The 25,455-nt window shown below is 38.3% G+C and overlaps 1 protein-coding gene and 1 long non-coding RNA gene across 2 annotated transcripts in view; both read right to left on the bottom strand.

The window, feature by feature from the left end:
- si:ch211-285j22.3 overlaps positions 1-3,111 on the bottom strand; it is a 3,827-nt gene extending 716 nt beyond the window's left edge. The window contains exon 1 of the long non-coding RNA NR_120357.1: positions 3,022-3,111. This is a non-coding gene — a long non-coding RNA (si:ch211-285j22.3). The remainder of the gene's footprint in view (positions 1-3,021) is intronic.
- A 4,136-nt stretch (positions 3,112-7,247) lies between these two features.
- Positions 7,248-25,327, bottom strand: LOC793560 (transmembrane protein 151B). Its single transcript, XM_021477762.3, has 2 exons — positions 24,625-25,327; positions 7,248-16,078 (listed from the first exon to the last, which is right to left on the bottom strand). Exons 1-2 carry the CDS (start codon positions 24,682-24,684, stop codon positions 14,315-14,317), a joined length of 1,824 nt encoding a protein of 607 aa, XP_021333437.1. The 5' UTR covers positions 24,685-25,327; the 3' UTR covers positions 7,248-14,314.
- Between the last annotated feature and the right edge of the window lie 128 nt (positions 25,328-25,455).

Genomic DNA, 25,455 nt, shown 5'->3' with positions numbered 1-25,455 from the left:
TTACGCTTATTTTACCAAAATAAAATATGATCATGCCTTGATTTTTAATTATTTAATTAGGACAGACAAAAGTTTTGTCACTTAGAAATAATGTACAGTATAGAATATAAAGTCATGGTGCAGTGGAAAAGGAATTAATACTGTGTATGACTCTCATGAGCTTTGAGGACTGCATCCATACATCTCTGCACTGACTCAACTACTTTATCAATAAAGTCATCTACAATGGCAAAGAAAGCATTATTGCAGGACTCCCCGAGTTCATCAAGATTCTGTGGGTTCATCTTCAATGCCTCCTTCATTTTACCCCAGACATGCTCAGTAATGTTCATGTCTGGTGACTGGGCTGGCCAATCCTGAAGCACCTTGACCGTCTTTGCTTTCAGGAACTTTGATGTGGAGGCTGAAGTTTGAGAAGGAGCACTATCCTGCTGAAGAATTTGTCTTCTCCTGTGGTTTGTAATGTAATGGGCAGCACAAATGTCTTGATACCTCAGGCTGTTGATGTTGCTCTCCACTCTTCGGATCTCTCGCTCACCCTCATACTGAATGTAACCCCAAACCATGATTTATTTTCTTCACCAAACTCGACTGATCTGTGTGAAAATCTTTTAGTGTGAAAATCTCCAGCAGGCATTCTGTAGACGAATCACCATGTTTGTAAACATTCAAGATGGACGCGCAGCGAGGTTGCAGAAAAAAACGGGAGCGCTAGCATTTACAGCGAGGGAATGACATCCGATGCGGTAAAGGGTTTGTTGTTGTATTAGAGATATGTTATATTGATTATATATTATATATATTATTAACATAATGCTTTCAGCGTATTATAACAGCTTGTCACCCAGTGATAGGCACAGTAATTCGACAAAATTAGCGTTAAAGTGAGCGGCGTTCTTCTGACAGGTACGTTTGCGAAAGCACCTCAATATTGCATAAGACGAAATGACCAAGCATCCAACCCGAAACATTCAATCGCATTGAAGCTCCAAGTGATTTTACAAGAGAGAAGTCTTTGGATGCCAACAGTTTTGTTCTGTGTGGACATGTGCAAGAAATAATGTTTCATGATTACCAGATTCAAAACTTTGTAATGCTAAAAACCGAGGTTCTGCCTAGCCTAAGACAAGGAAAGAAGACGGAACTATACAAGGCCTGGGTAATCATCAACAAGCAAAACCTCATTCTGACAGCGAACTGCACCTGTACGGCAGGGTATGTGAACACACTTTTACTACTCATTCTTAGCATTCATTCAGTGTTAATTATCCATACTTAACTGTTTAAGCTGAAATCATTGCTGCAATCAAAAACAAGTAATGTGTATGATTCAGCATAGCGTGAACTGATATGAAATGAGAACTGCAGAGTCGAGCATTTTTAATTAGATCCTCACTCCATTCAGCTCCCTTTTAGCCAACACTGTCTGTGGTTGGCATTAAAAGCATTGTGTTGTACAGTAAAAGTTAAGTTTTCTATTTTTGGATTTTGGAATCCTACTGCATTTGGCGTCCTACCGCACAACACGACATGTTTGCTTTTGCAACCGGTTTCTTTTTGCAACCAGATAGCCGTGTGACGTCATGTGTGACGTAGGTTGGTAGTTCCTCAATAAGTCTTTTGCAGTATTTGTGATGATTGAAATGCAGTTCAACAGACGATTCATCTGAAAAATCTGCCTTCTGCATTTTTCCAAATGATCGAATGGAAGTTATTATTTTTTGCTCTTACAACTGGGATCGATGACTAGACTTTTGTCAGGTAGTGTAAATGGTACAATAACTTTACTGTGATGTTGGCCTAAAATATTTGATTTTTGTGAAATTTCCTTGTGAAGGGTCTTGAAACAAATGATCTAATAATAGTTATAATAATAATATTAAGTGGATTATTATATTATTAAAGTGGATTTAAAAAAACTTTCATGAAGTGTGTAACATGTCAAAGTCAATGAAAACGTACCAGTTTTAAATCTGAAAGTGGAAATAAATTAGTTGGCTCTCAAAAACAAAGAGTTGTTTCAACTTATTAGGTAAAGATAAATGCATAATGTAAGGCAATGAAAGTGTTTCTTTTTTAACCACACATGCTTATTAGCCTCCAAAAGCCAAATTAACCTCAACGCTCTTTAATATTAGCCACTAATATATGTTTTTAACTCTTCTTAAAGGGATAGTTCACCCAAATATAATTATTTACTCACTTTTTTATCTCCCTCAAGTGATTTCAAAACTTTCTCATTTTCTTTTTTTTTCTGTTAAACAATAAAGATATTTTGAAGAAAGGGCTAAACTTGTAACCTAACCATATAGGAAAAATCAATGGTTACAGGTATTACATTCTTCAAAATATATTTTCTTTTGTGTTCAACAGAGGAAAGAAAGTCATACATGTTTTGAGGAGTGAGTAAATTATGAAGTAAAAAAAAAAATTGAATTACCCCTTTAAGTGAAAACATTTGTTAAACATTGAGTATACAGATATTTTAAACATCTGAAAACAACTTTGTCATTTTATCCTCTAAATTACAACGTTTTATACATTATATACGAGTAAACAAGTCACAATTCCTCATGTAGCCTAATTCAGCTACACCAGACAGACACATGAGAGTCGTCAATGCAGTGTGTCCGTCAAGGACTGTCAAAAAACACACTGGCTGACATTAGTGGAGCATTTACACTCGGCTAAAGCGAGAATGCGTCAATCACCAGTCGTGACTCTTTATTATAGCAGCAGGTTTGATCCTCTGGGCTTTGAAGCGGCTTACAGAGGCTTACTGGGACTCTCTCACATCAACCTCATCTTGCTGATTGCAAACATTAGCTAATGTTAAAGAACGAGGCCGTATAAAACAACAGCAGGTGAAGACTTAACAAATATACACCGACTTCATTTTGGCAAGAGTGTGACAAGTTCCTGTCTTTGGCAATTCAGAAGCCGAAACAAACCTTTCATTCAAACAACGCAAAAACACATGATTTTACATACATAAATACATTTAAATAAAAAAAGACTTACAGAATAACAGTTTTCCTTCAGTCCTGATCATACAGGTTTCCCAGCTCGCCGTTCCTCTGACTCTTTCCAGCCACAGTGTCCGTTAAATCCGTGATTTTCTCTAACGCGTGGCTTAAATCTACTTTACCTCAAATTAAACACGACAGGATTAAAAGAGAGAGAGCGAGAGAGCGCGCGCGCAAGTTTGTATTTATAACATTTCCCCTATTGAATAAAAAAAAAAAATAAAAACACATCGTGCTTTACTAAAAGAGGAACGTCCTTTTAAACGGATTAATCAATTGAAACTGAATTATTAAGAAATAGGCTATGTAATATCAATTTTGACCGCACGGTGGCATAATACAGTCTCTGTCTGTCTGTGAGCCTAATTGGCCGTAGTGTTTGTGAGTGAATGACTGTAAAGAGTGTCTGGGTGCTTCCCAGTCTTGGGTTGTGGCTGGAAGGGCATCCGCTGTGTAAAACATATGCTAGTTCCTGCTGGGCCAGTTGGCATTTCTGTGTGGAGTTTGCATGTTCTTCTCGTGTTCACTCAGGGTGCTCCAGTCTCCCCCACAGGCCAAAGACATGTGCTATAAGTGAATTGGTTAAGCAAAATTGGCTGTATTGTAGTGTGTGTATGTATGGGTGTTTCCCAGTACTGGGCTGCAGGTGCAACAGGCAACATCAAGAATTTGAAAAAAAAAATGTTTGGGCATTCTGTCCATTTTGTGGTCACATCTTGGAACATTATATCCTGTTATTGGCTAATTTTGATCATTTTGTAGTAGTAAAACTGCAGTTTAATGGTAATCAAATGGTCCAAAAAGTTTATCTATAAACTAATTTCGAGAGGATCACGTTTATGATTCACCAATCAGATGATTCCTAAGCCACTATAAAAACCCTAAGTTCCAAATAACAGCCATCTTCATTTTTAAGAATCCCTCCTTCCACCCCTACTCCTCCTCCTTTTCTAGATGAGTGACACGGTGGCACAGTGGTTAGCACTGTTGCCTCAAAGGAAGAACATCATTGGTTCTAGTCCTTACGAAGCCAGCCGATGTTTCTGTGTGGTGTTTACATGTTCTCAAATGGGTTCTCCAGTTTCCTCCCACCGTCCAAAAACACACAACTTAAATTTAATTAACTAATCTAAATCGGCACCATAGACATGCTCTTAGTAAGTAGTTATCACTTAAGAGCAATGGCTATCTGTTCATTGGCTATACAGCAGGGGAGCTCTAGTGATCTACCTGAGCTCAAACTCCCTTCTTACCTTGCAAACAGGAGGGAGCCCCGGACTCGAGGATCTTATGAGCTCATGGCTCTCTCCTGGGACAGCATGCCAAACAAGCTTTATAATCAATCATCAGTTAAGTGTGAACTCTTGAATACTATAATAAAACCATGGTTAGTTCTTTTTACTTTTTGTAAGGAGAAGTGGACTGAGACCCATCTTTCTTGATTGGTTATCCTAAAGGTTCAGGAGACACAAATAAAAATTTAGCTGCAAGCAGCAATTATCAGGGTTCAAGCGTTTTACATTTACATTTAGGCAAGGCAAAGGCAAGGCAAGTTTATTTATATAGCACATTTCATACACAGTGGCAATTCAAAGTGCTTTACATAAACAAGTATAAAAGAAACAAGTAAAATAAAAATAAAAACAAATAATAAAAATGCGTAAAAACAAAACAAAACATAAAAACAGGTAAGATGTGATATAAAAGAATGAAGAAGAAGAGAAAAACATGATAGTGCAATCTGTCGGACGCAGCACAGTGCTCATTCAGTAAAGGCACAGCTAAACAGATGTGTTTTCAGTCTTGATTTGAATGTGCTTAATGTTGGAGCACATCTGATCATTTCTGGAAGCTGATTCCAGCAGCGAGGGGCATAGTGGCTAAAAGCCGATTCACCCTGCTTTGACTGAACCCTTGGAACTTCTAGTTTATATGATCCTAAAGATCTGAGTGATCTGTTGGGTTTGTATTCAGTGAGCATATCTGTGATGTATTGAGGTTCTAGGCCATTTAGTGATTTATAGACCAGTAATAATACTTTAAAATCTATTCTGAATGTAACTGGCAGCCAGTGTAAAGACCTGAGGACAGGTGTGATGTGCTCTGATTTCCTGCTTCTGGTTAGAATTCTGGCTGCAGCGTTCTGGATGAGCTGTAACTGTCTGACTGTCTTTTTAGGAAGACCAGTGAGGAGACTGTTACAGTAATCCACCCTGCTGCTGATAAAAGCATGAACAAGTTTTTCTAAATCTTCACTAGAAACAAAGCATCTGATTCTTGCTGTTTTTGAGATGATAGTATGCTGATTTACTGACTGCTTTGACATGACTGTTGAAACTCAGATCTGACTCCAGAGTCACACCAAGATTCTTGACCTTATTTTTTGTCGTTTGACCTTTAGTGCCAAGGTACGCATTTACCTTGAGAACCTCATCTCTGTTTCCAAACACAATCATTTCAGTTTTCTCTTTGTTTAACTGAAGAAAGTTTAGTCATTTAGTCATTTAGCAGACGCTTTTATCCAAAGCGACTTACAAATGAGGACAAGGAAGCAATTTACATAACTATAAGAGCAACAATGAATAAGTGCTGTAGGCAAGTTTCAGGTATGTAGAGTGTAAGAAGCAAAACATTAGTAATTTATTTATTTTTATTATTATGTTTAATTTTTTTTTGTAGTACAGTTAGCGGTGGAGCAAAAAGGAAAGGAAAGTGGAGACTAAATAGTTGAGTTTTTAGTCGTTTCTTGAAGACAGCGAGTGACTCTGCCATTCTGATGCAGTTAGGGAGTTCTAGTAGAAGGATGAGGTTATTTATCAGTTAGGAAATCTGTAAGGAGTTTAATCAACCAAGAGTGTAGAATTAGCTGGACAGAGGGGACATGTCCCCAACAATATCCACAGATTATTAAAATGTCCCCACCAATAAAATCGCATCCAAAATAAAATAATGCTTTGTCAAAATTTTTCAGTCAGGCTCACTGTGCTAGACTCAGGTGGACATGGACATAAGCAGATACATTTCAAAGAAAAGTGTCAGTCACTTGAAGTCAAGTCCAATTTAAAAAAAATAGTTTTGATTTTGGCCTCCACGATGGTGAAAAAAACAACAATTTAGATAAAATAGTTATTGTGTCATATGCCTCCCCCTTTCCAGAAGTCTGCATTCATACCTTGTCAAAGTAAAATTTTATGTTGTTTACTAATTGTATTTGATTTATTTATTAAAGTTTTTCAAGTGCGCAATAGAACATGTGCTGTTCAGTTTGCATGTTCAGTAAGTAAACAGACATGTAAATCATCTTTTAACTTAGTTAAGTGCATAAATGGCAATATTATACTTGCAAAAAATGTGTTCAGATGCGGTGGTGATTATAAGCATCTAAGGAAGTCTTTATTAAACAACCTTTTTGTCAGACATTCCCATAACTTTACATTTTAAATGTGGTTGCAGTTAAATTAGGACCCCACTAATATCAAAAGCAAATCTACGCCCTTGTAATCAACAATAAAGTTTATGATTAGAGTGTTAGAGTTTATATTTGAACAGTTTAGGTGACAGCAGTGATTTGTGAGTCAAAGAGTTCAGAATAAGCATGGCTATCAAATAATATGTAGATTAAGTGTACATTTAAAAAGTTATTGCAATTTTTGCTCATTTAGCATGTTTTTAGACATTTTCAACTGTTATAGTGCCACCTATTGTTTCTTTTTATCTCTATAATGGTTAGTATGATTGTTTATAATCATATGTCACATGCTTGTCCAGTTTTGTGAAATTATGAGCTTTCCTTATGTGTTTACAGGAATTCAGAAACATGTAGCCACAGACCTTTTGTTATGAGCCTGTTACAGCTATCAAGGCATCTACTAAAAGTTGAACTTTTTTTAAAATAATTTTTGATCTGCCCAGTCCAGAGATTCTAACAAAACATGTTTTATTGTGATAGAGCAAAAACCAGATTCATATTTTAATTATTCTTTAATAAACGCTTTGAGTGACTGCTGTTATTTATGGGTCAAAGTGCTCAGTATGAGCAGGCCTGTATAAACACACTAACAGATCAAATCGCACCAGTGTTCACTTTCATCAAACTAAACCTGCCAAGAGTGAACACCTTAAGTGTTTTTTTTGGCACTGTTAAAGGACATTTTACAAAGAAAAATCTACATGTACAAACTGATAATTTCCCATTAAGATAACTGAATGTGGAGACAAATACAATGTTCAAATCAAGCATTTTATTATTTACATCAGTATTATGTTTAACATGATCATCAAATGTGACAATCCTTATTTTCAGCCTCCCAGCTCACACACACACACACGCACACACATACTTTCAAATCTCCTGTCAAAACTCCAAGTGTAACCGCTGTCTGTTCTAGTGAAAAACATATTTCAGGCAAACTAGCTGAGGCATCAGACTTTGGGGAAGGACAAATAGAAAGCTCAACATACTGTATCTCGCTGAGCTTGGCTACATCCGAAATGATATTCAAGGCAATGTCATAAAAAGATAAATATTGCTTTTAATTTGATGCTACTATTAAATATTAAAGGGTTCTTGTGTCTCATTTAAGTCTAAAGGGTACTTTGGGGAGGAACACAAGCTTGCATTCCCATTTTAACGCACATACACAGAACATCCTGCTGATCTCAAGACTGCCTCAACCTTTTGCTAATAAAAAGGACTCGGTTAACCCAAAAATGAAATCTGCTGTTAATTTACTCATCCAGGCCTTCCAAAATGGAGGATACCAGCCCTTTGAGAAACATACAGACAAATTCAATTAACTCCGATGGCTCCTATCAATACACTGATGTCTTAGAAAGCAAAGTCAGGAGAAATTTTACAACATTCAATATCTTTGGCAAATGGTCCTGATCATGTTTATGGCCGTCTGGAGCTTCCTGACTCATAATGATGTGTGTGAGGGTGCAAACTCACACACGAGCAGATGCTGTTTGTTCACAATGGGCATGTGTTGTATTATTCATCAGTGGTACTCACTTGTGCTTAGCCTGAACGCTGCAACCTACATAAAAGCGTAAGATTGCATTGGCATGTGCGACTGACTTTTCAGATGCCCAAAATCAGATTGACGTCATTATGAAACGTCTGCTGCAGATTGTCTGGAACGTGCTCAGAACTGTTTGCCAAGATTGTGAATTAACGGTAATAATGTTTAGTGTAATGCTCTGGTACCTGCACCAACTGATTAGTTTAGTTCAAAAGACCTGAATGTATTGACAGGAGCCAAACGTATTTACCCTTTAACCATGTATGGTGACTTCATTGACCTTGATTACAACATCATAAGTCCTAAAAGTACAGAAGTCTTGTTATAACCCCCAGTAACACTCCAAGATTTCAATAAGGGCCTTATAAAGGCTTAATATTGCTTTGCCAGAATGTTTTGTTTTTTTCTGAATGTGCTGGTAGCCATTTATTTGCATTTTACCAATCATCTGGCATCACAGATTCATCTACAGTAAGACGTTTTCTTTAAAGGTGCCATAGAATGAAAATCTGGATATTCCTAGGCATGAATGATGAATACTAAGTTTTCAGGAGATGGAAGTGATATACAGTGGGTCTCAAACAGCATTCTCTTCTCATTCTTATATGAGACAAAACACAGCGTTTCACATAGGATCATTAATATGCATGCCAGGCTGCGTTTGATTGGCCAAAATATTTTCTTGATGAAATTACAACAATTATAAATTACCCCCCCCCCCCCCCAATCAAAACACGGCTTATATTTCATGTGTATCTCTCATATTGAAAACTGAACAGGAAGTAAGGAATGTTACCTTATATTTTTACAGTATTTCAGACTGCAAAATTTAGGAAAGATAGATAAAAAGGTTATTTTGTAAACCCCTTGAAGAGGCAGCAGGTCTATTTAACTGTATGTTATGTTAGTTTACTGTGTGTATTGTGAAATTTGCAGTATACTTTTGTAGTGAGGTAACAGACACGTTAACTGCTGAATATGCGTTTGATGCTCATTTAAATGTATGTATTGTGTCACTCATTATTACTCAGCTATCTTTTCTTGAGTCTTTAAAAACTACTCTGTTTATGTAGAGGTTGATTTTAATTCCTGCCTGTGTTTTCAGATGCATTAAACCTGTAAAATACAACTATCTCAGTTTTCCCCTTTTTGTTGGGTATACTTATAATTTCGCCTATAATACATTCATAACACAACTCAGGAGCACTAATGGAGGAGTAGACATAGTTGCCTACAGATAGCTCACTCGCTCCTTATACAAACCTCTTTTCCACAGGCACATGAATGGAAAGCTCATTAATATTCATGACCCTTCCAATTAAGGTAAAAACTGAGCTTTCGTTCTAGGGCCAATCTCTTGAGTTTAAAGTGGGAATTTTATTTGCACTTACCTTCGCCACATACCTATTTGATCAATTTAATCAAAATGTATTAATGCATTCTATGGCACCTTTAATGGACCCTTTACACAAGACTGTTATGATGTGTTATTACTTTGTAATATACACTGACCGGCCACTTTATTAGGTACACCTTACTAGTACTGGGTTGGACCCCCTTTTGCCTTTAGAACTGCCTTAATCGATTGTGGCATAGATTCAACAAGGTACTGGAAATATTCCTCTGAGATTTTGCTTCATATTGACATGATAGCATTATGCATAGCAGATTTGTTGGCTGCACATCCATGATGCGACTCTCCGTTACACTACATCCCAAATGTGCTCTATTGGATTGAGGTCTGGTGACTGTGAAGGCCATTTGAGTACAGTGAACTCATTGTCATGTTTAAGAAACCAGTCTGAAATGATTCTCGCTTTCTGACATGGATCGGTATCCTGTTGGAACTAGCCGTCAGAAGATGGGTACGCTGTGGTCATAAAGGAATGGACATAGTCAGCAACAATACTCAGGTAGGCTGTGGCATTGACACGATGCTCAGTTGGTACTTATGAGCCCAAAGTGTGCAAAGAAATTATCCACAATAGCAACAAAAGTTTTTAAAACCACACCACCAGCCTGAACTGTTGATACAAGGAAGGTTGGATCATACCATCCGAATGTTGCAGCAGAAATCGAGATTCATCAGACCAGGCAACGTTTTTCCAATCATCTATTGTCCAATTTTGTTGAGCCTGTGCGAATTGTAGCCTCAATTTCCTGTGCTTAGCTCACAGGGGTGCACCCGGTGTGGTCTTCTGCTGCTGTAGCCTATCCGCCTCAAGTTTTGACGTGTTGTGCGTTCAGAGATGCTCTTCTGTATACGTCAGTTGTAACGAGTGGTTATTTGAGTTACTGTTGTCTTCCCATCAGGTGGAACCAGTCTGGCCATTCTTCTCTGCCCTCTGGCATTAACAAGGCATTTGCGCCCACAGAACTGCCGCTCACTGGATATTTTCTCTTTTTTGGACCATTCTCAACAAACCCTAGAGATGGTTGTGCGTGAAAGTCCCAGTAGATCAGCAGTTTCTGAAATACTCAGACCAGCCTGTCTGGCACCAACAACCATGCCACTTAAATCACCTTTTTTCCCCATTCTGCAGCAGATCGTCTTCACCATGTCTACATGCCTAAATGCATTGAGTTGCTGCCACGTGATTTGCTGATTAGAAATTTGCATTAACAAGCAGTTGGACAGGTGTACCTAATAAAGTGGCAGGTGAATACAGGACAGTAAATTTGACGTTCTCTCTTCTGGCTGCTATCAGTCTCAAACAATTGTTTTCCTGTTCTGAAAGTCTTGATAACACTGTTGTTGAGTTTTTCTTTTATTATTTGAGCAAATAGGAATATAAAATTATTTGTTGTACTCTCCCATTCACTGCCCTCTAAGTTCACCCAACTATGACTTCTGTTAATGAGGAACCCAGAAATGTGAAAAGGCTCCATGTTCTTCTGGTGAAAAAAACAAATGACCTACATCTTTGATGGCCTGAGATGAAGTAAATTAACAACAAAAAGAAAGTCTAAGGAAAGTCTATATTATCATCAGAGAAATTGAGTTCAGATTTTTTGAAATTCAAGTATTTTTGTAGTCTACGTTTCTGCCATCTGTGTCTCAACAAGTGAGTGGATGAAACGCACCGCACAGTCAAATACAGATGACATACACATTCTCATTGTGATATAAATAGACACTACAACACTGTTAGATCAACATTCACATTGTGACAACATTTTTTAACAGTATTGCAAGAATATTCTCTTTCTCTTGAAGGTGTTTTTAAATGATTTGCAGTACAGCTGCAACATCTACGTGACCGGCTAAAGGATAAATGAGAGAGAGCACGTCTGCATGCCGTATGATAGGACTAAACCTGTGCATTTCTTCCTTCAATGCATATTTGAAGATTATATCAGAAGCTTGACAGACGTAGGAAGATTTGCGTTGTGCACATTTTCCGATTACGAAACACATTCATGTGTGTATGCCGCAGTGAACTCACTACCAAGACGTCTCACGAAGATCCACAGTTACCAGGAGATGGATGTGTCTTGGCACACTAAGCAGTCTCGTCCACAATTGGCCTATTTTTTCACATGACACTTCAGCCAATTGCAGACGGGCACAGAGGCTACGACGGAGGCAACATGCTGTACCAGTATTTATGCCTGTGAGGTGATGTTCTGTGTAAAGCTCTTCATGAGGCAAAGTTGGTGAAATGTTGTTGTATAAATGATCAACGTACAAACGATAAATATAAAATACACTTAACACAAACAAGGAATATAAAATACATACAGTGAAAACCTAAGTGCTGGAAAATATCTCCACATACTTTCACTAGTTTTTTGACAAACAAATCAAAAGCTTGTTACTGGAACTTATTAGACTGTAGAAAGAAAAGAATGAAGCTGTAAGAAAATGGCTTATTGTGAGTACACTTCCTGCAGTTATAGGATCCATTAGTTTGTGTCAAAGATCCATTTCATAAAAGCTGAAGAAGCAGCGAGAGAATTTTAAAAGCAAAAGAGAACAGTTATAATTAGGGCTGGGCCGATAAACGATATAAAGTTGAATCGAGATAAAATTTGTTTCAATAACAATAATAAGCTCTGCACTTTTTTACTCTATATTGATCTAAGGGCCAATCACACTGCAGAAATGTGCGACAATAGGAATCGAAACGTGTATTGGTAATAGAGACGTACTGAATTTTCGTCCATCAAAAACTTATCAGCTAAAAATTTGCAGTGTTGGGCAAGCTACTAATGTAGTGAGCCAAGCTATTAGCACCTCTACTTAAAATGTAGCTTAACTACACTTAAAGCTACCATTTGGGAAATGTAGCAAGCTAAGCTAATATCTACCTGGCAAAAGTAGCTTAGCTACATCTTAGCTATTTTTTTAAATTTTCATTCATAAATCGAAGTTTAAATCATCAAATCATCATTAAGTCAATCATATATTAATGATCAATAAAACTGTCAAAAAAACATATGAGGCATAACTGTTCAGTTTAATTATTTACTGCAATTAATATGCTGTACTAAACAGAAACAACTTATGGTATATAACAGCAAAAACTTAAAATCCAACACATTTAAAATACTATAGTAATTTTTAGTTAAGGAATAAGCATTATATTGTATATATATTTACAGCTTTTCATTAATGTACTACACTACATAATGTATATCATTAGTAACTATCATTAAGTAATAGTAATTACTATAGTATACTTTAGCTTTTACTACAGTAAACTATAAATATATAACTCCTCTCCCTCAGTCATCTTTCTATGAAGCAAATTTCTTGTGTTAGCCCAATTGGTTGATGACATCACCGACCAGAGCGAAAGGTGGCAGTAACGCACTAAAATTTTATTGTCGACCACCGAAAAACAGGAAGAAGAAATCGTCATTCTCGCTATCAAATGGATTTACTTTCATCGGCTAGACACCGGCTTCAAATCTCTGTGAATGTTGGTGTCGTCACTTATTGATCTGCGATCACTAAATGTTGCTTGAGTGGATGCTACTGCGCTACTTGACTAAAAAAATGCTTAGCTACAGAAAAGCTATTTAATGTATAAAGCAGTGACGCTACCGCCACGCTCCTGAGAAATGTAGTTAAGCTAGTGCGTCACAACTTGTAATGTAGCTACTGCCCAACACTGAAAATTTGTTATGCCATTTAATGGACCCTCCAATTTTTGTGGCTTCAGTCAATGTTGTGGTATTCTTTTAAATCTGGAAGCATTAAACAACTTTAATCGCAATGTATATCGTTATCGTTCAATATGGAAAATAATTATTGAGGTTGCATTTCTGCCATTTCACCCAGCCCTAGTTATAATGAAATGTCTCAAATAGCAATTGTGCACAGGTGTCTCTCTCTCCATATGTAGTTTTTTTTTAAAAAGCAAAACCTTTTTGTCGTGTAGGACACAGCTTTACAATGGCTATGTGTACATAGATTCATAACATTCCTCTTGATGAGCTCTTCATGATCTTTGGAAGACTTTTCGACAGCCTTTTATTTTGGTAGCATGTCATTTGATGCTTTTTGCTCCATGACCAGAGGAGGTGCCGTACATTGAGAGATGTCTTTTTTTTGTGTATCCCCTTCAAATTTTACAAACACTCTCTTCTTTATTGCATAGGTAAGTTTATATTAATGTCAGTCATTGTTTACAAGAGGTGTCTGACACCTTACTTGGACAATTTTATGCATTCTCATTCTCAAGTTGGGCTCAAAATGAAGCACATGACCCTTCTCTAAGTGCTGCTTTTAAAAAAAGAGCAGTCCCACTTTAGCAACTGTTGGCATTTATGTTTTCTTAAACAAGCTTTTCTTATGAAAGTCTATGGAAGATCTGTAGTAGAGGATAATTTCTAATAATGATAAACCATGTTGTCCGGTCACTAGTAAAATGGCACAACGTACCTGAAGTCGATACAAACTGTATTTTTTTTCATAATCTTTAAGCAGATACGTATTAATTAATCTCTTATAAACAAATTGCGTCTCTTTTCAGTTTCTTGCGATCAGCATTCACCTCGGTTCTCACCTTTTTTTGATTAATCACCAAGCATGCATACTTTAAATTTTAAAACGCATGGTATATTTTAATCTCTGGTTTGCTTTTGCACAGTTTGTCTGATTTAGCAACAGTGATCAAGGGGAGTGGAGCTTAGAGAAAGGTCAACTGACAAATGACTCCCTTCACACTCTATTGAATTGGCCATGAGTTTTCTAATGGTCTTTCTCTACTCCTGACACTTCGGTGCTCTTTTTGATCAGGGTTTAATGTCTTTTCTTCAGGAAATGTCCTCACCTGAATGGCAGCTCTCCTCTCCATGCACAATCAACACCGGGAAGAAAAAGGCATCCTGATATGTAGGAGGTCTGTCTCCTTCCCTTGCTTCCTCTTCTTCTGCATCCTCCTGTTGCTCTCTTTGCTCCCCTTCTCTCTCCCCTTCTTCTTCTCTTTCCACCACATTCACAGCCTCTTCTTCCTCGTCACCTTCTCCCTCCAGCACTCTTCTGCTCTCTTCATCTTGTCTGGATCCCAAACCCAAAAATCCCCCTCCTCCTCCACCTGAATCTTCTCCTCTTGCTGCTAGTCCTCCACCGACACTTCGGGAGTGGAAGAGGGACGGTGGACGAGGAGCCTGGAGTCGTCCCAATGAAAAGCCGCTCCTGCTTAGAACCAGTCGTCCTGGACCTCCAGCACCGCCTCCTGATCCACTAGCTCTCATCCCAGCCATGGTTCCACTCAGCAGGGCTGCGGTCGGGCCTCTGAGTCGGGATGGAAGGGAAGCGCTGCTTGTGGTGCGGCGGCACCGAGGACAGTTTTGGAGCAAGTAGGCAGAGGTAAAGGCCACTGGTAGAGTTGGGCCACTCGCTGTCGAGTTTGCCCCCTGCCCCGCTGGAGGAGTGTTGGTACCTTGATTGGTACCTGAACCAGGATCCATCAGCAGAGCTTCGGAGTAGCTTGGGACCATCTGTTGGTTGCAGCGAATGTGCCACTCCAGCTCTGTCATGTCCACTGTATTGACTCGTGAAATAGCACGATAGCTTGATCCAGTGCCAGGTCCATTCCCATTTTCGGTGCTCCCACCATTCTCAGTTACATCGCCTCTATTGTTGTCATCAGCGTCCCCAAACAGTTTCTCTACATGGTAGTGCACATATGCAGTGCGGTACTCCGCAACAACCCGAAGTGGCCAGGACAGAAGCAGAGCTGAGGCCAGCCAGAAAACCTTGCGCCTGGCGTACCAAGGCTGTCTGGCTGGGTCAGGGAAAGCTAGGATGTGTTCACGGAAATCCACATTCTTCAAATGCATTCCCTCCCGTGCCTCCATGTAATCATCAAGTCCTTCATTTTCACCAAAAAAGCGTGCCCGCTGGGTGAGGTAGGCAGCCTCAGCTCGGGCACTTGCGAAACTAAAGCATTTGGTGAAGCGCAGCCGCACTGCCGGGTGATCCATTAACCCCCTTAGTTCCTTGGAAACATCTTTGACACCGTATCTAGCATAGTCAAACTCTGAGCTTGCCGCGTGCGTGTTTACACGCTCATGATACACCTGTGTCGTGGTGTAGGCATCTCCATTGCGGTATCGCGTCACCTGTCTTGTCCGTCGCACATAGTGGTAGCTGATGGCCTTCCACCAAATGCACGGCGTTGCTTGTTGCAGTCTCTGCACGCGCTCATACACCTCCGCAACCTCTGCTTGAGCCAACATGGCTGTTTTGGAGTAGCAGTGCCAGCATTCCACCAGGTAAACAACGTACAGCATAGCCAGGAAAGCCAGAGGAATATAAATATAGCCGCTGGAACAAGGACTATCCAGATCCCCTTCTAGAGGGGTGAAGACATCGGAGCTTGCAGAGGTCGTAGAGAGGTGTCCGGACTCCTCAACCGCAGCTTCTGGCTCTGTCGGAGCAAGCACTGGAACTTTGCACAGCTTGCACCAAGCCAGTGTGCCAAAACAGCCGAACATGAGCAGAGTGAGGAGAAGACACTTCCAGTGAGACTCTCGACACAGAGAGGCAGCCAAGGACTGCTTCACCGGACGCTGCTGCAGAGAGAGGACAGAGAGAGTGTGTCTGAGAGCAAGCATGTACTTTCAATAGGCTAAAATAATACTTGTTAAACATTAATTTTTAGAATTTGTTTGTATGTAAAATAAAATGAACATTGCATAGATGAAAATTACAGCCTCTTGGTCTAGCCAGCAATAAATTATGTGCACATAAGATTGCAAAAATAGACGTATAGAAATACAGTTACCCTATACCAGCTTTGGGAATCTAGTCAAGCTATTTTTTAAATGCAAACGTCAAGCTTTGCTAACAGCTGTTAACAAGCCCTGTTTGCTATTTTAATATGGAACATTACTTACTCCCAGGGCTATTTTATATCACCATGTTGGTGATTCATAACATTCAGTTTTTATGAGGTGGGTTGTTAGCCCAACACTCACCCCCAACCTGGAGGACCAGGACACACATACACTACAGAAAGTTTAGCTTACCCAATTCACCTACAGCACATGTCTTTGGACTGTGAGGTAAACCGGACCAGCCGGAGGAAACCCACATGAAAACGGGGAGAACATGCAAACTCCACACAGAAATACAAACTGACCCAGCCGGGGCTCAAACCAGTGACCTTCTTGATGTGAGGTGACAATGCTACCCACCATGCCACATTACCTAAGCTAATGCAAATTATTATCTACTGTATTCTGAATTTGAAGACATTTCTGTCAACCAACAACCATAATTTTCAGTTAAAAAGAGCTGTCGTTACTGTGAGGGCCATTTGTAATTTGACAATGCAAGAGCATTATTTCAAACGTTTTATGAATCAGTCTTACTCTTACAGTTCTAAACTATGAAATTATTTTAAATATTTAATACTTTCAAATAAAATAACTGTGAAAAAGTGATACAAGTACAAAAATCCCAACTGCTTCATTCTATATAATGACATCTTAAAAGGTAATAATAATAATAATATTGCTCATCCCAGCTTTTTAATGTGCATCTGACACAGTACATTATGATATCTCTTTCATAGCCTTTCTGTTTCTAACCACAAAGAAATTAACATTTGAGTGAAGTAGCAGGACGTCTACGGCTTTTAGATGACTGATGTAGCTACTTGCAAAATCCGCTTTAGTGTGGAGTATAAACATGGATGTGAATCTAGTGTTTGTGTAATGGTAAAAATATGCTATTTCAGATGCTTAATGCCCTTTTAGCATATAGATTAGCTTAATCTATATCAGCATACAGGTCTAAGAAATGTGTTCTTGCTGAGCTAACATTATTTAGTCCAGAGCAGTTTCCCTTTACTGTTAAACACAAAAGAAGATATGTTTGAAACAAACTTTAAACATTGACTGTGATACAATTTTTGTTTTTCGTATATGGAAGTCAATAGTTACAGGTTTCTAACATTTTTTCAAATTATCTTCTTATGTGTTCATCTAATAAAAAATATATATGATAAAGGTGTGGTACTACTTGAGACAGAGTAAATTTAACATTCTAGGTGAACTGTCCCTTTAAGGCATTTGCACCATACACTAACAAACAAAGGTACAGGAGCTGTCACTGGGGCAGTAGGTTTTCAAAACATTCATATTGGTACCTGAAGGGTCCATAATGGTACCTCAAAAGGTACTTTTCTCCTCTTCCTCATGTTTCATTTTATTTAAAGTTTTTCACATTTTAAAGAACAAACCCCAGATTCCTCCCATGCCAGCAAATAATAATACATAAACATATGTGAAATGTAAATATATATGCACATGTACATCCACAACTGTACAGTTACTTAATCGTATTCCTCCATTAGTAATCTATACCTGCACATATCCACAAGTCCAGTCAAACATCTGCCTATGTACATTACATATACAGCATATATACATATGTGCATATTTAGCATTAATACAAATGACTAAATAAATAAAACTAAACAAAAGGAAAAGAGATAAATAATAATAAGATTAAAAATTGGCCAATTGTTTTTGGAAATGTGAATACCTATACATACCCAATTATTGAAGATTTGTGTGTTTTACACATTGCTATGATTCATAAAATCTTCCACACCACTCAGTTTTCATTATTATTATTAAAGTTACAATCACAACTCCCAGTTTATTCTGTAAAGCTGAAAGAATGGTTAAAATTTTTACAGCAATGTGAGCATTAAGTATTATTCTTTCAGGTTGATCAGGTTTCCATTTCTCTTTATGCAGATTGACTTACATTTTGTGTTTGTGGCTTTGTATATATTGTACATGTTTGTCGTATTGTGTTTTTTTTTTTTTTTGTTTGATTATTTTTAATTTTTTAATGTAAAGCCTAACCAGGGACGAGGGCTGCAAATTATCTTTTTGCTATATGCCCTTTGTGCGCAACATCAGTTATCTTTGGATAACAATGTCAAGTGTATTGTCCCTGTTAAATAAACAAGCAAATACATTTTTTATATAAATTGGTTAGTCTGTAGACATTTAAAAAAGGGCTTTCAATTTTTTGAAAAATGCTTTTCAAATTCTGGTTTGCCTGCAATCTCATATCTAATCTTTTCCATGTGTAATACATTACAAAACTCTGTGAGCCATGTCTCAAATTTAGGTGTACACTCTGTTCCACATCAACAATATTACCTTTTTTTGCCATAGTCATTCCATATTGAACTCTTTCTGGATTTTATCTAAACTACAGTTTTTAAAGGAAGGAGCCCAGCTTAATATTGCAATTAGAGGGTCAGGTAGTAAATCAATCCTTAGTACTTCAGAGTAAAAAGAGAACACCTCCGTCCAAAATTTAGACATTTTTGGGCAGAACCAAAATGTGTGAGCCAGTGTACGTTCATTGGACTTGCATTTAATACATAGAGATGATACAGAGAGGTATATAGTGTGCAATTTAGTGCGGTAATACTGTAGTCTATGGACTACCACATATAGGATCAGCTGGAGGTTAATGAAGCAAAAATGTTGTCTATTTAAAGATTCCCTATAGTTATAATCCTCTATCTTTCCATGATAAAATGCTCAAAGGTACTTTTTAGGTACATTTGGGCACTAATATGCACCTTTGAGGTACCACTGTGGACTCTTTGGTTACAAATATGTATCTTTTAAAAAGGTACTGGCCCAGTGACAGCTCCTGTACCTCTATTTCTGAGAGTTATTAAGAGCTGATACTTTACAGACACATTCTGGAGACACAAAACAAAAAAAGCTCTCCCTTAAGATTAACAATTTGTGATTTGCTGAATAGAAAATGTCCGAACAACAAAGGGCTCTGGCAAGAGAGAACCTAATACTAAGAAACAATCCACTAAAGAAGGAATATGATATTTATTGTTACAGAGAGAGAGAGTATTTTGGCAGGTCGAGAGACCATGTCAAAGCCAGTCTTTCATTATTATTCTTCAACATCATCACATGCCACATGAAAATGTACAGAAATAGCTCACTATCTGTTGTAGCCTATTACACTTCCTTCCAAATGAATTTAAAACTGCACTTCTGAAATGACTCGCAGCTCTCTTCCTTTGGAGCTGTCTCCATTTCTATTGATCCCCATGTAACAAGAGACAGGAGGTTAACTCAGCACCACTGAATGAATAGAGGAGAGAGAGAGAGAGAGAGAGAGAGAGCGAGAGAAAGAGAGAGAGAGAAATGCTGTAGTTTGTTAATATAGAGGGCCTGGAGGTCAGTGCTGACTCTGGTCTTGAGCTTTGTCACAGATTTGTTGACCTAACCGAAGTCATTATCCGTCTTGAAATAACACAGGCCCTCCTTTGATCGGATGCTGTACCAGTGAGAGGACATCTATCAGATGGAACAGCGTGATGAATAGTATAGGGAAAGGGCTAAGTACAGTGGCAGACCAAACGAGTGCAAGAGAAAGCGACGTTGCCAAGAAGGCTGGTTGTAAAACACCAGCCTCGAGGGAAACGCTCTGCCAAGGCCTGAGGGAAAGAATAAAAATCACTTACACTGAAGCATTACTTATGCTGAGGGTGATGTACTTCCGTTATAGCATCGCGTGATTATTGCACTCAGATGAGGGGAAAACTGAAATATTGGAAGACCTGCTTATGTATCTGTGGCAGTATTGAACTCTTGAGATCTTTCATTTGTTTAGTTTCATGTTATAATTACCATCACCATTACTTCACCACTATTTCTGCGTGTACCAGAAGTTGCTAAGACTTTAATTTCATTATGTTGATATATACATTAGATCAGGCATGTCCAAACTCGGAGGGCCAATGTCCTGCAAAGTTTAGTTCCAACCCCAATCAGACAAACCTGGGCTAGCCAATCAAGCCCTTACTAGGCTTACTAGAAACATCTTTGCAGGTGTGTTAAGGCAAGTTGGAGCTAAAATCTGCAGGGAGTTTGGACACCCCTGCACTAGATAATCGCATCAATACCGCTACCATATTTGTTAAGTGCTTTTAGGACAAATGTCATTCAACCGCACAAGTCAAGACTAAAGCCGATCTGAAGATGCTGAACTTTTGCATTGCGTAAGGGTGTAGTAATAAGCAAACAAAGCATAAAAACAGAACATTTCATAGGTAAGATTTTGTATGTTACAAACTTTTGTGCTGTATATATTTATGTGTTGATGTACTTCAAATTGGAACTGATTATTGAGCTGAGCTTTTTTTTGCATATCATTGCCTCATCTTTGTAAACTAACGGTAAGAGGGGGTATTAATATCCAGTTGCTCATGGAAGCCATGAGGTTGACATCAACAGAAGTACCACCACTCTGAAGGCTGAAGAAAATGGTCAGATTTGATTGAAGATTATTAGATCACACTTTTTTTGATGGTTTGTTTGTTGAATTTAAGTTACATTGCATCTAAATGCCAACTAATTCTCATTAGATTAAAAGTAGACTGTTAGGTTGGGGTTAGGGTTGGTTAGAGTTGACATGTACTTGCTAACTTTCTTATAGTCAGTTAAATGTCTGTTTAGCAGCAGTATCAACATATATTACGCAGACAGTCTACTAACACTCAAATACACCATCAAAATAAAGTGTTACTGATTATTAAAACAAACTATTATTTTCAGTGGATTAAGTTTCTATTTTACGGATAACAATGTGAGCTAGCACAATAACCGTTTTAACTTTTGATTTCACAGACTTTAAACAAGAGAGAAGTGTGCTAATATGACCTCTCTTTTGAAGAGGGGAGAAACAAAAGAGACGCAGATTGAGGAAAGAAAAATATGGGGAAACAAAAACTGCAGTGCAATGATAAAATATATTGTTAACATGAAATATACTGCATCATTTTCCTGTGCGGAGACATTAATAGTAAACATCTCAATATTCAGCACTACAAGAATTATGAAACTGAAATATTCGTCTGAGTAATGCCTGATTATGTCATATGACAAGCTAATTTACGTGATCTATAATGTGATTTCCATATAATCAACATGTTAAGTGTTTCTTTCTGTAATACTCAATTCTGATTGGTCAAATTACAGCAGGTAAAATGATAACAGTCTCATTCAGGCAAGTCTGTGTTAAATGTTTGCTACTAATGTTTTTTTCTTTGCAGATGTCTAGTGTTTGGTAAGCTAAAATTTCTATAAGTAATTGGTATGATTGTACTGTGAACATTAAATATTAATCTGTGGTCAATAGCAGAATCATAGCCAACATGTTAGGACTTAAGAACTCATCTGAAGACCTGAGAGAGCTCCTGGTGTATTATAGCCCCTCACGTTCACTAAAATCAATTAATTCTGGACAATTGATTATTCCCAGAATATCAAAATCAACTATTGGCAGTAGATCTTTATCATATCTGGCACCTAAGCTCTGGAATAGACACATCTCTTTGCATTAGCATACACATAAAACACAAATGCTGTTGAAATCCAAATCCTTTAAAGGATTGTAAGACTGCATTATTTAGGGCAACCGGAGCCGGGAACACTTCCCTTAAGACATTATAATTTGAACGGCATCTGCGCTTTTGTTGGTCATTTTTTTTTTCAATTATTCCCCAGGTTTCCATAATTCTGGACCAGGCAGTATCCTGAGCAGCGCTGTGGTGGTCATGGAGGAGTGGAGAGCATGAGACTGATCCTTGTAAGACCCCAGTGACAGATGAGTCCTCACATTGACAGCCCGTACACCAGTCAGTGACCTCTCTGTAGCTTCTCCACGATGAACGTTCAGCGCTCTCCAGGATCCGGCGTCTAGACTGCATCTCTGCACAAGACGTTTGGCCAGAGGAGAAATGGTCGTGCTCAACTGAGCCTGGTTTTTCTGGAGGTTTTTTTTAATCCTTCACTTTCGCCAATTGGTGAAGTTTTTTCCTCACCACTGGCTTGCATGGTTCGGGACCTGTAGAGCTGCGCATTGATGGATTTGCTCTTCTCAGCAGTGAATATTAAACCACACTGAACTGAGCTACACTGAACTTCAACATTGAAAACTGAATTGTTGTTTCAATTTTCTATGTTAAGCTGCTTTGACTCAATCTATTCTACATTGTAAGCGCTATAGACATAAAGATGAATTTAATTGAAGACCTAGTTAGAAAAACTAGCAGATAGCGATTAAGCTTTTTAATATCAAAGAGTGGAATAGTAAAAGTTAACGATCGTTTAAAAGGTATGATTCACCAATAAAAATAAATGTAATGCATTGTTTACTCATCCTCAAGTGTTTATAAACCTTTATGAGTTTCTTTCTTCTCTTGAACACAAAAGAAAACATTTTAAAGAAAGCTGAAAACCAAGGCAGACTTACACAGTAGGAAAAACAAATACTATGCAAGTAAACGGTTGCAGTTTTTTAACATTTTTAAGATATCTTCTGCGTTCAACAGAAGAAAAACTCAAAACAGGTTTGTAGCAAGCAAAGGCTGAGCAGACCTACATGACGACAGAATTGTCAGATTTGGGTGAACTGTTGCTTTAAGTAGGTAGAGTTGCAACACTTTATGCATTTCCTTCAGTTTCTCAGAGACAGTTTTTTTTGTGGAAACCCCAGATTTTAATATAATAAACCCACATCTATTGGACACCCACCCAATGCTGTAATATGTGTAAATATGATATTATATGCAGAATTTATTGAATAAATGGTTGGTTACAAAGTGATGTAATACTTTTGAAAAATCACGATCGCAATATAAATCCATGCCTAATATCCAATAGCCAGAAAGTGATTCATTTTTTTTATTAATTGTTAAACTTTTGATAGTTGTGATGCAGCAAGCAGAGTGTGGTTGTGTACACCATGATTTAATATAAAATTCACTTTAATGTGTGATAGGACTAAAAAGTGGCCATAAATGAATATTTTCTCACTTCAAATTAGCGGCTTGGACATGGAAACAGTATTTCATACATCAATGTTACGTCATGATTTAAAAAGCGTACAAATAGCAAAATTTAGCGTTTTGTTTTTTTTAAAAAGGCATGATTGTAAAACACGAATGCGGTTATGAATATATTAAAGCATATGCTTGTTTGTGCATCTCTTTACTTTCGTGTGCAGCCATGCTGGTGCATTCTGTGAACTTTTCTTAGCCCTTGGTTTTGAGTGTGGTGCTGAAAAATCTCCATTTCGAGTGCTATCTAGCCCTTCCCATTAGCCCTACGCCTTCAAGCTAAAGACAACTGGGAAGGGAAACGTCTAAGGAGTAGAAATGGGATTATAGACCAAAGTCAAACATTGCAACTAGCAGAGGGAAGGTTGCAATATTCATTTATATGTAATAATAAAAAAATTCTAAAACATTAGGTTGGATTTTGTTTTTAGGTAAACAGACTTAATGTAAATTGATTAAATATATGTCCATATAAATTATTACAGATTATTAAAAGAACCAACGACAACCAATTTTCAGGCTTATTTACTAAACCTTTACTAAACTACTTCTTTGAACATTTTAAACTAAATTAAATCACTTTAAACGTAATTAACTAATCAAAAAATATTTTTTGAATTAAATTACATCGAAATGGACACCATTAAAACCGTACATTGTTAATATGGCAAGTTTTTAAATGAGTTTTGTATTAAAGACAGTTGCAACAGCATGTAAAATTAAATATTAGAAATTAATGTTTCACAGTACAAGAAATTTTCTGAACATTAAAAAATTTGTTTTATACAGAATGCATGGTCACATATGGCTGATCTCTCAGATTAAAGGAAGGTCTAACAAAGAATATGTAATATGAACATCATCATCATAGCATTCCTGAATGGAGGAGTAAATCTTGTTGCAACAGCCCCATGCAGCAGTCGCCCCCCTCTCTCCTAAACTAGCATGCTATAAAACAAACTTTCACTAAAAGAAAAACATTAGTCAAAATAGTTTCAAATGAAACAAAAAAAAAAAAAACTGGATTGTTTACCAAAAACGGTCAATATTGTTAAAACGGCTTGCCACAGCCTACACGTCGTGACGGTCTTCTTCCTGTGCTCAACATTAATCTATCTACTAACTGTAGTATCAAATTTCAGCTAAACTGTACACGTATACACAAAAACACACAGCATTTAGATATGTGGGTTAATTTGCACGCCCTCATCTCACCTCTTCCCTCGCAGCTCCGTCCAGAATGGGCTCCTCTCCATCCGCCGTCGCCTCCTGCATCTTTCCTCCGTCCCTCTGGCCCGCGGAGACACCCCGGGGATAGCCGGCGGCGCTTCAGGATGTGTCGGCCCCGGCACGGGTCTTCCCCTGCGGGAAAGTCACCCCATCCGCCGCGGGTCACGATGCGGTTTTTCGAGAGCGGCAGCCCGGGCGAAGTCGCATGATCAGCGGCACATCACCCCGTCCCCTCCTTGCCCTTCACACTTCAAGTGCATGCATATCTTCTCAAATAGTCTCTCGGCTCTGACCATTTCACCAGCAGCTTCATCACCTTTCACTGTGGTGCTGATGCTGTCGTTATCATGACGGCTGTGCGTCCAGAAATATGGATGATGGTGATGATGATGGGAAGCGAATGCATCGAGGATTTGTTCGCAACGCACGCGCCCGTCTGATCGCTGGATGCAGGCAGCGAAGCGTCAAAACACATTTCCACGAAAGCGAGCGTGGATCCCGCTTGTGTGTGTGTGTTTGTGGATGTGCGTGTTTCTCCTTGAGAGCGGGATTCAGAGGACGTCAGCGGAGTCCCCCTCCAATCTCCTGCAAGGCAGAGCAGCTGCTACCCCTTTCTTAAAGCACTGATGTCACCTACCTGGCCCACACAGGGATAGTCCTGATACATTGCACCAATGTCCCCCTGTGCAATTCCTGTCCCTCATTTTAATGCATATTTAGCCCTTTTCCCCCCTCAGTCACTTTGGTACATTTCTCAGATCAGAATTGAAATTCGCAAAACAGCAAGTGCATTTCTCAAAATAACACGTACAAATA

The sequence above is a fragment of the Danio rerio genome, chromosome 7, assembly GCF_049306965.1.
Source record: "Danio rerio strain Tuebingen ecotype United States chromosome 7, GRCz12tu, whole genome shotgun sequence".
Taxonomy (NCBI): Eukaryota; Metazoa; Chordata; class Actinopteri; order Cypriniformes; family Danionidae; genus Danio; species Danio rerio.
Note: the sequence above shows the minus strand (reverse complement) of the source record. Positions and strands in the feature narration are given on the sequence as shown.

Bases quoted from the DNA above. Each gene is read 5' to 3' on its own strand.
- LOC793560 (XM_021477762.3), bottom strand. From the start codon at position 24,684: ATGCAGGAGGCGACGGCGGATGGAGAGGAGCCCATTCTGGACGGAGCT. The intron at 16,079-24,624 runs GTGAGATGAGGG...CTCTCTCTGCAG, and splicing joins ACGGAGCTGCGAGGGAAGAG to CAGCGTCCGGTGAAGCAGTC.